The 17761-nt window shown below is 36.5% G+C and overlaps 1 protein-coding gene and 1 long non-coding RNA gene across 2 annotated transcripts; one reads left to right on the top strand and one right to left on the bottom strand.

Moving 5' to 3' along the window:
* Positions 1 to 9380: 9380 nt before the first annotated feature.
* LOC140056451 (uncharacterized) lies at positions 9381 to 15746 on the bottom strand. Its single transcript, XR_011846763.1, has 3 exons — positions 15505 to 15746; positions 10023 to 10137; positions 9381 to 9749 (listed from the first exon to the last, which is right to left on the bottom strand). It is a non-coding gene; the product is annotated as an uncharacterized lncRNA (long non-coding RNA).
* On the top strand, positions 10163 to 11753 carry LOC140056442 (uncharacterized). Its single transcript, XM_072101813.1, has 2 exons — positions 10163 to 10386; positions 10536 to 11753. The coding sequence occupies exon 2, from the start codon at positions 10813 to 10815 to the stop codon at positions 11536 to 11538; it is 726 nt and encodes a 241-aa protein (XP_071957914.1). The 5' UTR covers positions 10163 to 10386; positions 10536 to 10812; the 3' UTR covers positions 11539 to 11753.
* Positions 15747 to 17761: the final 2015 nt, after the last annotated feature.

The following is a 17761-nucleotide window of genomic DNA, read 5'->3' as shown; positions in this document are numbered from 1 at the left end:
GTTATGTCATCCACATCACATCCAATCACCGGGCCTAATTGAATGAAAACAGCGATCCCAGATCCGGGATTGGCTGGCTATGTATAGTTGCGATACGTTACCTAGCGGTCGTTTTGAAAAGTAAACGCAGAGCAAACTTAATCACGAACAAACGAAGTACCTATTATTATTCACACAAGAAGTAAGACAACGGTGAGTATATAGATCATGATTACGCATTGTATCTACTACACTTAAGATTAGCCTAGGCCTACCTAGGCAGTATCAATGTCGGCAAATCATATGGTTTACTAGTAAGCCTAGAAGGCCTAGTATCCTTGCTGATTTTGTAATTTTACATGTAGGCGCGCTGAGACAACAACTAGTTATTGTCTCATAAAATGCTACTTTAATGTCATAAAAACATTAGCGTAGATCAATTGCGGCAGAAACCTATACTAATTACAATTATAGCATCTACAATTCTAAGCCAATAACAATATAGTATTGTTTTTATCTGGTATATTGATGAAGTAGACCTACACTAGGGTCTTCACAATAACATACAATGTAATTTAATAACTGTTTTCAATAAACATTATACTCAGTGGCGTGAGGCAGAGGCCTGAAGCCACTTGTTTAGGAAACCTAAGTGGCCCTCCAAGTTTCAAAGATCGAGGCCTCGGACGTTTTTAGCATTTTCGACATATTTTATGCCTGTTCCTCTGGGCACTGCTCATGGGCCCCAAGCTTCAGGGCCCCTGGGTTTAGCCAGTGAGCGCACTTAGCCGTTACGCCACTGATTATACTGTTCAAATATGTATTGTTGCTAGCGCTAAAAACATCATGCCACCAAAGAACGCGCGAAAGAAGCGTAGCCAACAAGGTTAAATGTCGTTGCACATGTACAGTAAACAATATATTGGGCACGCGACCGTTTCGATGTTACCATGCGGTTAATTAAACTGTAACATTGTGGGCGGTTCGCGGTCTGTCGGCGAGAGTCGAAGAACCCTTGATCTCACGTCGATGCATATCCATCTATTCTTTAATCCATGGACGAACAGAAGAAGGTGCTGGGGTTTTCCTGATCGTATGATGTAAAAAGCTCTGCCGTTAATTTGCTGGTAACGTAAGTAGAATTTTATTTTAGATGAATGAGACATCCTCCTATAATAGTTATATATCGCAAACTAGACGTTTTTGCCGTATAGTTATAGGCTTGGCTATCTAGGCTAGGGCTATAATATAAGCCTACTATCTAGGGCCTAGTTAGTAGTTTACTACTGTGTAGTGTAGCAGCTGTAGGCAGGCAGATATCGGGTAAGAAAAGTAGACGGGAACCCACTTTGAGGCCTAGCTAGGTCCTATATATCGTACTCACCTAGCTAGGTCATCACTCCACAACTAGCTACAGGAAATAGGCCTACTATGTTACTGTACCATTGATATTACATTTGGAGCTCAAATTAATTTTAAAGTCTAAAAAAAGAGTAACTTATGACAAAAAAAAAAATTTGGAAAATGATCAGGATACAGTACCAAAGAAGTTGACGGTAGAATAGATTGTTGTTGACAGCAACCAAAACACTAGTAATTAGACTAGGCCTTTTTGAGGGAGGAGATGCACTTTTCATGAATTCCTTACTGTACATTAGTAGTACCCCAAATTGAAAACTTCAGATTCATGTACAGAAATAATAATTATATGTATGCAATAAATTGTAAAAGTATCGTATCGCAGTTGTGTAATCACTTCTTGTTGCTATATGCTTGGATGCACACGGAACAAGAAAATTTAACTGATGAATTATTCATGTTAATTTTGTGACGTTTCATGAGGGGGTCCCCAACTTATGTACGAAAAAAAAAATCGCAAACGGGCCCATAGAGATTCCGTGTAATGAGATTTTAATTGCAAAAAAGGCTACTTGGCTGAATCCTAACATTTGGTGGATTCCCGGTCGCCGTTACCGTGTTGGAAGTGTCCTCAGGGTATATTTTGACCTCTCGTTAAAACAGGTCGTAATATAAATCATGTCATGCGACGTTGCTAACAAGATTGGGCCCATTTATTGCTGCTTCGCTGCCAGCAATCATCCTCCTACCACGTCTTATTTTACGCCTAGCCATAAATCAGCATTAAAGTTGTATTGTCCCCCAAAACATGAAAAATAAAGATGAAAAAAAATCAAATTTTGAATAGACCATTTTGTAGTTATAATAAAGTTATTCACTTTCGCCGAAAAAAAATCCGAAAAAAATATTGATTTCGCTTATAAAAAATCAAAATAAGTTTACCATTTTTTCGAACTCATAAGTTCAGAAATTCCAAAATAACGATGGTTAGCTAACAGCTCATAAATATTCATGATATGTTAATGAGTATCCAAACAGGGGAGATACGATCTGTTCACCACGTAAACAAACATGTGCGAAGAACAGAAGAAAGTGCTGGGGTTTCCCTGATCGTATGATGTAAAAAGCTCTGCCGTTAATTTGCTGGTAAGTAGAATTCTATTTTAGATGAATGACACATCCTCCTATAATAGTTTTTGGCGTATAGTTATAGGCTTAGCTATCTAGGCTAGGGCTATAATATAAGCCTACTTCTACTATCTAGTAGGGCCTACTAGGCCTAGTTAGTACTGTAGTTTACTACTACTGTGTAGTGTAGTGTAGCAGCAGCTGTAGGCAGGCAGATAATCGGGTCAGAAAAGTAGACGGGAACCCACTTTGAGGCCTAGCTAGGTCATATATGTCGTACTCACCTAGCTAAGCCATCACTCCACAACTAGCTACAGGAAATAGGCCTACTATGTTGATGTACCACTGATATACATTTGGAGCTCGAATTAATTTTAAAGTCTAAAAAAGACTGATGACAAAAAACGAACATTTGGAAAATGATCAGCATACAGTACCAAAGAAGTTGACGGTAGAATAGATTGTTGTTGATAGCAACCAAAACGAAAACACTAGTAATTAGACTAGGCCTTTTTTAGGGAGGAGATGCACTTTTCAGGGATTCCTTACTGTACATTAGTACCCCAAATTGAAAACTTCAGATTCATGTACAGAAATAATAATTATATGTATGCAATAAATTGTGAAATATTTAACTTTTCTATTTGACTTTTGTATTTATACATCATTGTTTTTCAATTTATAGACTTAAGCTAATGAAGACTGGAACAGAAGTTACACCCATACAGCATTTTAAAGGCAACTGGCAGTAGACTCGGTAGTGGAACACAAGATAAATATTGGATGACTATCATAAAGCATTAGGCAAATGTGTTGGTTGTTTTCCAGCTTTTAAAATGTTGTATAGTTTTCATAATTCGAGCAATAACATTTGTATACAGCATTAAATAAATAAAAAATACTACTACAGTACATGAGATAAAATCACCATAATTTTAATGTGTGAAGATTTACAGTACAGTACAGTAAAAAATGAGTTAATTACTAGTATATTTCATTGAATTTCTGCATTATTGTTGACAATTTATTTTCAACTATTAATTGATGTGTTGATTGTGGCATTACAGCAATAGCTTGTTGTAGTGAATTTATTTTAGTTGGTTCCGAGCTTTCTCAGGCGTATATATTTCCACGCGACGTACACAGCTGTCACTGAATGATAACTCATACAAAAGGTATATTTAACTCAACTAGAACTTTTATTCCTTGTAATTCGATTAATACATCTTTCTACCACTACCAGTCAAGCCTTAATATTCTCTTTATCATCTTTCCGTTTATCTACTCTGATCTTATTCTCTCTTCTTCTCTAATATCTATTACATTCCACTTTTATACTGGATATGCAAATTTTAGGCTTCAGAGGAGGATAACATTTTCCCTCCAAAAATTATACGATTTTGATTGGCTAATAATATAAGGCGGACCTGGTCTAAAGCATCCTTCTCTAAACACAGAGAATCACAACATAAATAATATGACATTCCCCTTTTTGGGAAAAAGATTGTGTCAATCTTTCCAAAATTTAACATTTAAAACCATTTTACTATAAACTATCTACAAATAACACATCTATAATATTATTTATGCACGGCTTAATCCATCTGCATTTCCATTTAATGATCCTTTCTTGTAAATAACTTTAAATTTATATCCTTGTAAAAACAGAGCCCATCTCATAAGTCTAACATTGGCACCCTTCATTGAGTCCATCCATCTCAATGCCTGGTGGTCAGTATGAACTTGAAATTCACAACCATACAGATAATACTTAAGTTTATTGATAGCCCAAACAATAGAGAGGCACTCTTTTTCTGGCACAGAATATCTCTGCTCATGTACAGATAACTTTCTACTTAAGTACACAATGGGATAATCATTACCCTCACCATCTATTTGGCTCAGCACTGCACCTATGCCATAATTTGAGGCATCGGTTTGCAATAAAAACATCTTATCAAAATTTGGGGCTTTTAATACATTATCATCAGTAAGTCGTTTCTTTAAAGTTACAAAGGCATTTTCACATTGTTCATTCCACTTAACGGTATTACTTTTACTCTTTAAAGTTAAATCAATCAATGGTTTAGCAATATCGGCATAGTTCTGTACACATTTTCTGTAATAGCCAGTTAATCCGAGAAATGATCGGACTTGTTTCTTAGACAAAGGTCTGGGGAACTTTTCCACAGCCTCAACCTTATCAATCATGAGTCTAATTTCTCCATTACCAATCTTATGCCCCAGAAATTCTACCTGTGCATAGGTAATTTTACATTTCAAAGGCTTTGCTGTCAATCCAGCACTACTTAATCTTTCTAATACATCATTCAAATGAAAAATATGATCTTTCCAAGTTTGACTATAAATACATATGTCATCTATATATGCCTTAGCATATCCCTCAGTACCTTTTAATACCTTATCCATTAATCTTTGGAAAGTACTAGAGCTATTTTGCATACCAAATGGAAGTACATTGTAACAATACTGTCCAAATTGTGTAATAAATGCTGATTTGTCTTTGGTCTTAGGATCCAGAGGCACCTGGTAAAATCCTTTAGTTAGATCTAACGTAGTTAAGTATATTGCGGATGATACCTCATCCAACAATTCGTCTATGCGAGGCATAACATAAGGGTCAAATTGTGTAGTCTTATTTAGTGATCTAAAATCTGTCACCATTCTAATTTGATTCTGGCCTTTCTTCAGGGCAATAATAGGTGCAGCATAGGCACTAACAGTAGGTTCTATTATACCCATAGCCAACATACTTTCTAATTCCTCTTTCAATTTACCCTTTAATGCTTGGGGCGTTCTATATGCCCTATGCCTTATAGGCATTTCACCATTAGTCTTAATTTCATGTGTCACTAAGTGAGTTCTACCTGGTACATCCGAGAATACATTCTGTTGGTACTTTAACAATTCTGTTAATTGTTTAGTTTGTGTATCATTTAAATTACTACTAACGTTAACATCTCTCCATGTTTGTGATTGATGATAAGACAATCCTATGTCTATTTCACTATCTAACTCATTGTCATGGACTTCTATCGACTGAACATTTGTTACTACATAATAACCATCTTTACTTATTTCTACTTTATCATACCATCTCTTTAACATATTAACATGTAGAATTTGTTTTTCTTTTCTTCTACCTCCTATGTATATTTCATAATTTACATCATTGACCTTTTTTGTAACAGTGAAGGGGCCTTGCCATTTACTGTCTAACTTACTATTTCCTACTGGAAGGAATATCAACACTTTGTCCCCTTCTACAAATTCTCTATCAATAGCATTCTTGTTATAATTGTGGGACATAATTTCTTGTTGTTCAAGTTTGTTTACATTAGCATCTTTCATTAATTCCTCCATTTTTTCTCTTATTTCTAACATGTATTTGATAACATCAGTAGATGTTTCTTCATCTTCTACCCAATTACTTTTGAGTAAACTCAAGGGTCCCCTCACCTCTCTACCATAAAGCAATTTAAAAGGTGAATGGCCCGTCGCTTTACTAGGAACTTCTCTGTATGCAAACAGAAAGGGGGGTATGTAGTTATCCCAATTTTTTCTTTGCTTTACTATAAGTGTCCGTATCATATTTTTCAATGTACCGTGAAATCTTTCAACAAGCCCATTGCTTTGGGGGTGGTACACTGTAGTCTTTAATTGATTAATCCCCAACATACTACATATATATTGCATAATTGAAGACATGAAATTAGTTCCTTGATCATGTACAATCTCTTCGGGTAATCCTACTCTAGTAAAGACTTCTATTAGAGCCCTGGCTACTGTTTCAGCTCTAACGGGATAGCATCCGGATATCTCGTAGCATAGTCAATTATAGTAAGCATATATTTGTTATTACGGCTTGTTCTAGATAAGGGTCCAACGATGTCTATCGCTATACGTTTAAATGGTGTACTTATAATCGGTAATGGTATCAAAGTATGTTTCCTTTTACTTTTACCCTTATCTACCTTTTGGCATTCCTTACAGACTTTACAATAGACTACCACATCTTTAAATATACCTGGCCAATAGAATTGGTTCAGGACCCTACTTTTAGTTTTCTTAACACCCATGTGACCTGCAAATGGCACATTATGACCTAAGTGTAATACACCCTGTCTACACTGAGTGGGTAATACAATCTGTTCCACTTGGTTATTCTTATCTTTAATACTACTCCAATTTCTCATCAATATACCTTGTCTCATAAAGAAACACACCCTATGCTGACCTATTTCTTCTATAGGGACTACCCTGTCAAACACTCCTTTGAGTGAGTCATCCTTAGTTTGCAATTTGATCAGTTCTTGTTTAGTTAGGTTCAGCTTGTGCTGTTGTTCATAAGTTTTATGTTTGACTGTTTTATCTTTAGCTTTATCCTCATTTTCGTCAAACAAATTATTCATTTCTGTTCCATTCATATCATCTAAACACTTTGTTTTATTTACTTTGTTGTCATTTACTACTGTTTTCAACAATTGTACATTAGTTTCTTTAGGCGGCTCTTCTATCGGCTTAAAGTTACTATCTTTCCCTAACAATATCATTTCGTCTTGTATTCTAACATCATTTTCTATTCTGGCTTGCTCCCTAGTTAGGACGAACATTTCTTTAGCCATTGTTTCCCCACAATTCTGGTCCAAATCATGACCCAATAACATGTCCCTCTGTAATCCTTCGATTACGGCTACAATCATTTTTCCTGTCACTATCTTACTTTCTATAGCTACCTCAGCTAAGGGGACGGTAATATCGCCTCCTATACTTCTTAACGTAACCCATTTTCCTGGCAAGTAACATTTGTTTGGCACTAGACTTTCCTTAACAGCTGACTGGGTACATCCCGAGTCTCTTAGCATAGTTATATCCAGTCCTTCTAATTTTCCTGGTATTGTACACTTCTCCATTTTATTTTCTACACTATCCATAACTACTTGGGGTCTATCTGATTTTATTTCTTCACATCTTAAGCCATCTTTCACATTCGGGCCCTTCTTAGTGTCACTAGTCTTTCCTTTTGCTACCATCTTAGGACAATCCCCTATTTTATGTCCCTTCTCCTTACAATTGAAGCATAGGCCATTAATCCATTCATTTGAAGGTTCTCTCTGTTGGAAATTTCTACCATAGTTATGGAATTTGCCTCCCCTTCCGCGATACCTATTGTATCCTTGCTGCCTAGCTCCAGGGTTATTCTGAGTCGTACTATTCTTGGGTTTACTGTTTTCTTGGCCCTTATAATACGTAGGCTTATTTTCAGAATTTACGGCATTCCAATAGCCACGGCCACCTCTATTAGCTATATAATCATCGGCTATCCTAGCCATATCATAGCTCTTATTTACTTGTTTATCTCTAAGATAAAGCCTCAGATCTTCAGGCATTTTATCAAGTGCCTATTCCATTATAATCATTTCAATAATGCCTGCAGCATCATCTTCTTTTACATTAGCACATTTCATCCAACATTTTAAATAATGGGAGAGCTCATTCAGCCATTCCCTGATGGACATATCTTTAACTCTGTTTGAATTTCTAAATTTAAGTCTGTAGGTCTCTGCGGACACATCATACTTTTCTAAGATTGCCTTCTTTAAGGTATCATAATCTACACATTCTTTTACGGTTAAGGATGCATATGCTGTCCTAGCTTTACCAGACAGTTCAGGTGCTAACCTAGCGGACCACGTATTCTTATCCCAACCTGTGGCTTCTGCCAAGTGTTCAAATGTTCTAAAATATATATCAATATCATCTGATTCCTTCAAAGTAGGAACCTTTACCTTCATTTCATCTATTATATTCCTAGCTTTACTGTAGCTAGACCTATTTTCTAATTCCATCATTTTCACTCTTTCTTGTGATTCAATTTTTCTTTGCTCTATATCTATTTTCTTTTGCTCTATATCTGCTTCTAATCTTAATTGGTCTTGTTGGTATTGTAATTCTAACTTTTTGTTTTCGGCCTCGGCCTCGAACTTCATTCGAAAATATTCGAGCATCATATCTTTAGGCATACCGCCGGGTATTTCGGGCAAATCAATATCCCTAGCCATGTTATCATACATTTCATTGACTTGGTCAACCTCTTCTTGGTCAACCATATCTTCCCTAGTATCTTTTTCTGACATAGTCTTATCTATATTTTTACCCGATCTTAAAGTTGTCATGCTAATAACAATTTTACTAATGAAATATGTAAACTTATGTATACAAAATATGTTATAAAAGTATTTGTATTACCTTGTTGATTAATATGAAATCCACATAAATTCTTAAATGCAATACAATATAAGACATTAATTTACTTCAAAGTCACAAACAACGTTCCAAGTTCGCTCCGTACAAATATTTACTTTCGAAATAAAAAATAGTTTACAAAGTCAGCTTTGCAAATCTTCTCCAACTTTACTGGGCTTCCTTCTGTTACTTCAGTCTTCTTCTTTCAGACCTCGGTGAATATATAAGTATCTCCGATGAATATCCAGCAGTCTTGAGCAGGTACCTTGAGCTCAACAGTACTTCTTCTTCGTTGTAATATCCAAACAACGCACGGTATAAAAACTGTCAGGAATCCAGATCTTCGTAACCATTTAACTTTTTGGTTACTGATTTAACAGGCCCGTAGAGTAGGCACTGTCACTTCTTCTTCTTCTTCTTGATACTTAAATCATGTAAACAAAAATTTTCACCGCTGCCACCATGTAGTGAATTTATTTTAGTTGGTTCCGAGCTTTCTCAGGCGTATATATTTCCACGCGACGTACACAGCTGTTTCTGAATGATAACTCATACAAAAGGTATATTTAACTCAACTAGAACTTTTATTCCTTGTAATTCGATTAATACATCTTTCTACCACTACCAGTCAAGCGTTAATATTCTCTTTATCATCTTTCCGTTTATCTACTCTGATCTTATTCTCTCTTCTTCTCTAATATCTATTACATTCCACTTTTATACTGGATATGCAAATTTTAGGCTTCAGAGGAGGATAACATTTTCCCTCCAAAAATTATACGATTTTGATTGGCTAATAATATAAGGCGGACCTGGTCTAAAGCATCCTTCTCTAAACACAGAGAATCACAACATAAATAATATGACACTTGTCTTCTGTGATTGTTCATCCATTTTAAAGTGTCATAGTAAGAAACGTTCAAATAAATATTGTGAATGTTGCTACCACATTTTGTGTTGATTTCTTCACCATTTTCCACTACTTGCTCATATTGTTCATTCAAGTGTGTTAATACCTATTAAAAGAAAGACATTATTTATTAAAATATGTACATAAAAAGTTTAATTGTGTGAACGTTGGTTTGAACGTTATTGCTTTGGAAGAATTTTCAACATAACGGTACTAAGTACTGTAAAGTACACATTCCAAAAAATATTCAACTTAGATTATTTGGTCATTTTCTCTAAAATAATTACATTATTGGATGTACAGTATAGGCCTAGTTACAATTTTCACAAATTTATATTAGCATTAAAATCTAATTAATCATGAAAGAAAAACCAAGCACCATAATCTCTCCTGGCCCTGGTGGTGACCTTATTTTCTATTTTTGGCAGCCATTCACAAGTTTTCGCTTTTTGAGTTTCGCTGCTCTTATGTATAATTTTTTTTAATCACAAACTCTACATAGAAAAGAAAATTAAATGTTTTAAAGTGAATGAAAAGTGATATGAATAATGATAAATTAAAGACTATTATTAATTGTAAAGTTTGACTTTATATCTTGTTTAATGGTTTAGCGCCCTCTCTAGTTCTAGATAATAAGAGTGGGTCAGAGGTCATGTTGACCATGTGAATCTTTGAATTGGTGATTGATACGCACATCTTATGAGAATTCCCGTGAAATATAACCTTAATGTAGACGTAATAGTGTAAGTTCTTTGAGTAGTGCATTCACTGTATTGTACTTTGATATTATTATCTAATGAGTTTTTTGTCTAGTTTGCTTTTGGGAGCTTTATACAGTGGTCTAGGCCTAGCTTTATGCATGTGTTTATGTAATTTGTTATTGTTGTTGCAGATTTCGAACATCTGATCATTGTTGAATTAAAGTTGTTTGGAAACGTTAACGTGTGACACGGGTCTTCTTTACATTCGAAATACTGTGTTCTACGTGCACAGTGAGAAGTGACAGCACTCTGCTGACCTGTTTATGAACCTGCTCATCACGCACTCAAGTTACCGTTCTTTCGGTGTGATACCAATATTTGACTGCGCCAGGAGCTACATCCTTGTATTACTGTATACACAGAACTGTATTCACTTGAATCACCGACTTTAATTTTATTCTATAAAACATGGCTGACCCCGATTATAAGAAATTGAGACGTATTGCCAAGGGACGTTTTACAAGAATTTGTAATTCTATCGTCGCCGCAATTGACCAGAATAAAACAATAGAATATGTACATATGCTGAATGCTGACTTGAAGGAAGCCTGGAAATCAGTAAACGATCGACATGAATCAGTAGTTTTACAGTCTGCAAAGGACGAAGAGGAGAATGAGAATTGGATTGGCCAACTAGAGAAGACATATGATGAAGTAAGAGAAATGATACTTAGACACAAAACACGCATTAATGAACAGCACATAGATTCTGAGGCAATTGACAGAAGGCATCTGCAGGAGGAAGAAGTCCAAATATCAGCAATGAGAGCGAAAAACGTTCGTAGCATACAACATGATGATTTTCAACAACTTTGCGATCAGATAATCCAATTGATTAACAAGAATTCTGTTGAGGGTGTTAAAGCTGCAAGGGCTGACCTTGTAAAATTGATGGAAGACGTAAAAACTGCACATATGCAATACGTTTCCATGCTTCCCAATGAAGAGGCAATAAATGAAAATCTGTGGCTCCAGTCAGTACGTGATAAGTACGGCGAGACCAGTAGTGCTGTTGCTATATTTTTGGAGCACCTCGACAAAAGCAAAACTCAGAAGACAGTAGATGAAAAGAGAAATAAAAAGGCGGTATACAATTGGAAAAAATGCGATTGCCAACCTTTGACGGAGATGTAAGGGCCTACCCTAGATTCAAAACAGACTTTCTAAAATTCATTTTGCCTGAGACCACAAGGGATCAAGCAGCATTCGTTTTGCGGAAATCTCTTGGAGAAAAACCTCTACAAGTTGTAGGCGCCGTAGATGATGATATCAACGAAATATGGAAGCGATTGGATGAGCGGTATGGCGACCCAATAAAATTAGCAGATGCCGTTATGCATGACTTTGAAAGTATCGACTCACTCAAGGACGGAGACGACAAAAGATTTGTTGAGTTTGTCGACATCATCGAGAGAGGTCATAATGACCTACGGAAATTAGGAATGGAGAAGGAAATGTCCAACACCAGAGTGGTTAGTGACATTGAGAGGAGATTGCCACCTGCTATTCGAAGAGAATGGTCACGGTCATTATATGATGAAAAAGCAGTAATTGATAGAACTGACAGATTTCCTGCGCTTCTTAAATTTTTAGTGAGGGAAAAGAAAAGTGTAGAATACGAAGTGTCGGGAGTGAGATCGAAGCCGTCTTCGCGCTTTACCATTAACACCACAAACATTGAAGAGAGAAACGACGCACCCAAATCTGAAAACAACAAGAACTGCTTAGTCCATGACATGGGCCAGCATACCACGCCTGAATGCCGGGCTTACATTGCAATGAACCTATCTGACAAAACACAACTTGTTAGGGCCAAGGGTGCATGTTTTGGCTGCCTAGTAAGAGGGCATCGTATAGCTGAATGCAAAAACAAACGACAATGTGGTGTATCTGAATGTTCACGCTTACACCACTCAAGCCTACATGACGATACTGTTGGAGACAATAGTCAACCCAAAACAACATTAAATCACCACACGGGGGTCGCCACTTCTAAACAAACTGGAGCCTGCCTTTTGCAGTTGATGAGCATAAAGGTGGGAGCTGGGCATATGAATGTCTTGTTTGATGGCTGTGCAACGGCATCTCTCGTAACAAACAAATCGGCAAGGGCAGCCAAGCTTAAGGGTCAGCCTCTGAAAATTGCCATTACGAAGATTGGAGGACTAACAGAGGAAATAGACAGTTTCCATTATATTGTACCTCTAATCGACAAACAGGGATCCGTGATCAACATATCTGCATACGGTATTGACCAGATTACGTCAAATATAGAATGCATAGCAGTGCAGCATGTAGTGGGACTATTCAGTAAAGTCCGATTTGAAGAGATCAAGCGACCAACTGGCCAAGTTGACTTGCTTGTAGGATACGAGTACGCAGGTTATCACCCAATAAGAATGGAAGCTGCGGAACATCTACTTTTGCTCGAGAACCGATTTGGAAAATGCTTGGGCGGTTCACATCCAACCCTAAAAGAAAATACAACAACGCTTGTAAAGACTGCAGCATTAATACATCATGTTACAACTTGCAGTTTGGATTCATTTATTAAGATGGCAGGAATGGGTGTTCAGTGCAACCCTCAATGTGGTAGCTGTCGTTGTGGGAGATGTCCCGTTGGCGCAAAGGAATACACACTGAAGGAAGAAAGGGAAATGGCGTTGATCGAGAAAAATCTCAAATTTTGTGGTTCTCATTGGATTGCAGAATATCCCTGGATTAAAGACCCAGCTGAATTGCCAAATAATCGAAACGCCGCACTTTTCGCTCTAAAATCTCTTGAGAATAGGTTAAAAAAGGATCCAGAGAAGGCTGTTGTATACAACACGAAAATGAAAAACATGTATAAAATGAAAAAAATTGCCGGCGCTTTAAATGTTCTAACAGCAAATGACATCAATGAAGCCGAACTCTTGTGGATTATCGAGTGCCAAAAACCAATAATGGACTTGCTCATAAACAATGAAAAACGATTCGATGACCAGTATGCTAAGCTATCACCTAGAGTACAAGATGATGGTGTGATTGTAGTAGGAGCTCGTGCGCAGAGGCATATTAACTTTAGCTACAACAACCAAGAAGTACCGCTATTGACAGCAAACCATCGATTTTCGAAACTATATGTTACACATGCACATAATAGGAGTCATTGTGGTGTACAGTCTACCGTATCCCTTGTTCGTTTGAGGTATTGGATTCTGAATTTACAGAGATTAGCCAAAAGCATCAGACACCATTGTGTTCCTTGTAGGAAGAGAGAGAAAGACATGTCCGGACAACAGATGGGACAATTACCTATTGAGCGATTGAAGCCCTCTCCACCATGGTCATTCATCGGTGTTGACTTGTTTGGTCCATTTATAACTCGTGGCGAAGTAAACAAGAGAGCAAGAGGAAAAGCTTATGGAATCATATTCACCTGTTTTGTTACTCAAGCCGTATATCTAGACCTCGCCACGGACTACAGCACAACTGGATTTCTACAAGCATTTCGTAGATTTGTGTCCATAAGAGGATACCCCACTGAGATATACAATCAATTAGTTTCTGCTTCGAAGGAGTTAAAAGGGGTAATTGACGGATGGCAGGAGAGTGATCTTCATGATTTCGGCATCACCAAAGGTACTACTTGGAAGTTTTCAGCCGCGGATTCTCCCTGGCAAAATGGAGTAACAGAGATACTGAACAAAGGTATAAAAAAGGTATACATCATGCCATTGGTGGACAAGTTCTTCCATTTAACGAATTACAAACCGTGCTATTTGAGGTAGCCAACTTGGTTAACGAAAGGCCAATTGGGAGACATCCAACCGATCCCGAAGATGGGGCATACTTATGTCCAAATACGATTTTATTGGGACGTGCTACAACCAGAGTACCGAGTGGACCATGGAGAGCTACCAATAACATTAGAAACCGTATCGAATTTGTACAAAGCTTAATAAAGTCTTTCTGGGTTAAATGGAACAGAGATTACTTCCCATCATTAATAGTTAGACAAAAATGGCATCATGAGAAGAGAAATATGCAGATCGGAGATGTCGTGTTGGTGCAGGATAGCAACACCGCCCGTGGGAAATGGAGGATGGGATTGGGTTCCAGTGTGTATCCAGACATAAACGGAAAAGTGAGAACGGTGCAAGTTGAATTAAGAAATGAAGATAGAAATGCGAAGCAGACTGTAACTCGTGCAGTGCAACGATTGATCGTTCTAGTGGCAGTAGACGGCATTAATGAATAGTTTGTTTCGTGGGGCGGAATGTAAAGTTTGACTTTATATCTTGTTTAATGGTTTAGCGCCCTCTCTAGTTCTAGATAATAAGAGTGGGTCAGAGGTCATGTTGACCATGTGAATCTTTGAATTGGTGATTGATACGCACATCTTATGAGAATTCCCGTGAAATATAACCTTAATGTAGACGTAATAGTGTAAGTTCTTTGAGTAGTGCATTCACTGTATTGTACTTTGATATTATTATATACTGTAGCTCTAATGAGTTTTTTGTCTAGTTTGCTTTTGGGAGCTTTATACAGTGGTCTAGGCCTAGCTTTATGCATGTGTTTATGTAATTTGTTATTGTTGGTGCAGATTTCGAACATCTGATCATTGTTGAATTAAAGTTGTTTGGAAACGTTAACGTGTGACACGGGTCTTCTTTACATTAATATTATAGTATTATACTAAAAATAAGACGAGTTGGTGGTGTCGAAATTCACACAAGTCACAATAAAACCATGGAGGTATAAAATATTTTATTTTTATACCTCTCATGCTAAAACCTTATTCCTTACTCCATGCTCACAGATGAATGTTATAGGCCTAATCCTATTTAAAGCTAGGTTGGCTATAACTATTAATAAGGCTTACAAGTTGTATCTATAAGTATTAGCTAGGCCTGCTACTCACTCAGGGTGAACCCTCACTCAGGCCTACAACTAGGCCTAGTACTACTACCACTACTAGACTAGCTACTACTCTAGGACTAGCCAATAGATAGGGGATAGTACACTAGATAGCCAGTACAGCTGTAATGGGCTAGCTAGGCTTCCTATACTAACTAACAAAGCTGCACCATAGAAACTACAGTTCTTACTTACCAATCTGCTAGGGCCTAGCCATAGTCTTTTCTTCAAGTAGGAGTTGTTTTTGTTGTTGTTAAACTACAGAACTTTCCCACATCGTCGTCTCGCCATATCACGTCGTATTTTTTTTCTGATGACCTAGAGGTCACATACACGCACAAGAATCATACAATATGCATAATTCATAAGCTAATTCAGGTCAAGGGTTAAATTAAACCGGAAGCCAGCTGGCTGCCAGCCAACCGACTTCCGGTTGACTATTTTTTACTTGAAATTACGATTTTCTAAGGTAAATAATTTTTTTTTTGATCCAATTTTTTTTCAAAGTGAATAACTTTTATGTATCATTAAAATGGCCTTTAAAAAAAAAAATTGTTCAGGGGGACAATACATCTTTAAATAAGCCAGTGGGTAAATCTTTATGGAATTCATTCAAAAGGAAAGCAATATGCTTAACATTGAATGTGAAAGATATAACAATAAAGAAACAAGTATAGAAAAATGGGTAGCTTTAAGAAATACTATTATGTTAATATAAATTCTAATTTGCTCGATTATCAGAAAAGGAATTCACAGTGATACGAGTTACAGGTGGTGCTGATCTGATTTAATTCGTTTTATCTTGTATATAAATACATTGTATAATCCGGGTTGTAAAATTAAAACAAACAATTGAAAATCTCACAAATTCTTTATGTGTAAAATATTTTAAAACGAAGAACATTAATGAAAATAGGAGGCAATACGGAATTCATAAATGTAAAAATGTTACTGATGAATTGTAACGACATTGGGAATTAACAAATGTGTTAAATAATATGATTTTATGTAATGACATGAGATAATATAATGAATGTGGATAAAAGTGGTGTTTGCACCACAAAAGAGAAAAAAAAAGCTATCGATGGAATGGTGGGTACGAAATCCATGATAATTTAGTTACTTATCTAAAATAAATTCGACGGGAACCTGATTTTACAAGAGGACCTCTTATATGAGTTTGTGAGGACTCCGTTTATAGAGGACATCTTAATATCTGTCATGTTCTAAAGACTCCTTAATATCAGTTCAAATTGATCAGTTCTTTTCTAATGAAGAATCTGGGCAATTTACAATCAAGCAACAACACCACATAATTCTACGGGGTGTGTAGAAAGCGACGACCTCGAATTGGACGACCCCAACGACCCGGGCGACCTCGAATTGAACGACCTCGAATTGAACGACCCATAACACGAAACCGACGACCCCTATAGCCTAGCCTAGGCCTAAGTGTGGTATAACATCCCGAAGCCGAACATAGCCAAAGATCTTTAAACTATACCTTATTATATAATACTCGCAAGCAAGCAATTGATTGAAAAAATACAGAAATATCGCCATTTGATACTGATTGTGTCGACACGAACAAACGAAAAGATATGGAACGCCAAGAGTGCATCATTAAAACTGCATTCGACATATTAAAAATAAATTAAAAAGAAATAAATATTATACAATACATGCTTAAACCATGGACGTATAAACATCTCGTCTTCTTATAACGAACACTATAGGCCTACCAAGCAGCGTAACATGTGCATGGGGGGGATATGACCGGTTGGGCCGCCGACAAGTTGAGCCGCCGGTAATTTCTATGAAACGGCCAGTGCGTCTTTTACGACATTTCGCGTAGTGATAGAGTGGTGTCCTAGTAGGCCCTACATAAGTTCATGGTCTTTAGGTTTATTGTGTCATGAAAATAAATAACAATTACATACTACAATTTTGTTGGTTTGAAACAGCAAAGGAAAGTAGTCATATTTAATAATTTAATTGTTTTTAATCTTTCAAGGTAAAACAGTGCAGTGCACTCCATAATATTTTTCTCGCGTGTATGCCTACCACGTAAAATCACGTTGTCTCTCAGGACTAATAGAGTATTGATATTCTTCGAATGAGGTTAAATAATTATTATTTTTTATTTACTATCTTTTAATATCATATTTTATTGAATTTTACAATGTTAATACACAAAATATTTTACTAAAAAACGGTGATTTTATGCAATTATTTTACTTCAATTCAACTGCCGCCTGAGGGGGCAACATGTTTACGTCATTTTTGGCTAAAAACGATCATTTTCGGTCATGTTTTAGGCCTTATATTTTGGAATTTACAAGTCAGATATTCATAATTATTTCTCTTTAATTATAATATCTAATAATATATACTAAAAACCGTGATATATAAACTTTGGAATATACATCGTTATATCTAATAATTAATATAA

The sequence above is a fragment of the Antedon mediterranea genome, chromosome 1 (assembly GCF_964355755.1).
Source record: "Antedon mediterranea chromosome 1, ecAntMedi1.1, whole genome shotgun sequence".
In the NCBI taxonomy this organism is placed as follows: domain Eukaryota; kingdom Metazoa; phylum Echinodermata; class Crinoidea; order Comatulida; family Antedonidae; genus Antedon; species Antedon mediterranea.
The sequence above is the reverse complement of the archived record's forward strand: the minus strand, read 5'-3'. Positions and strand labels throughout refer to the sequence as shown.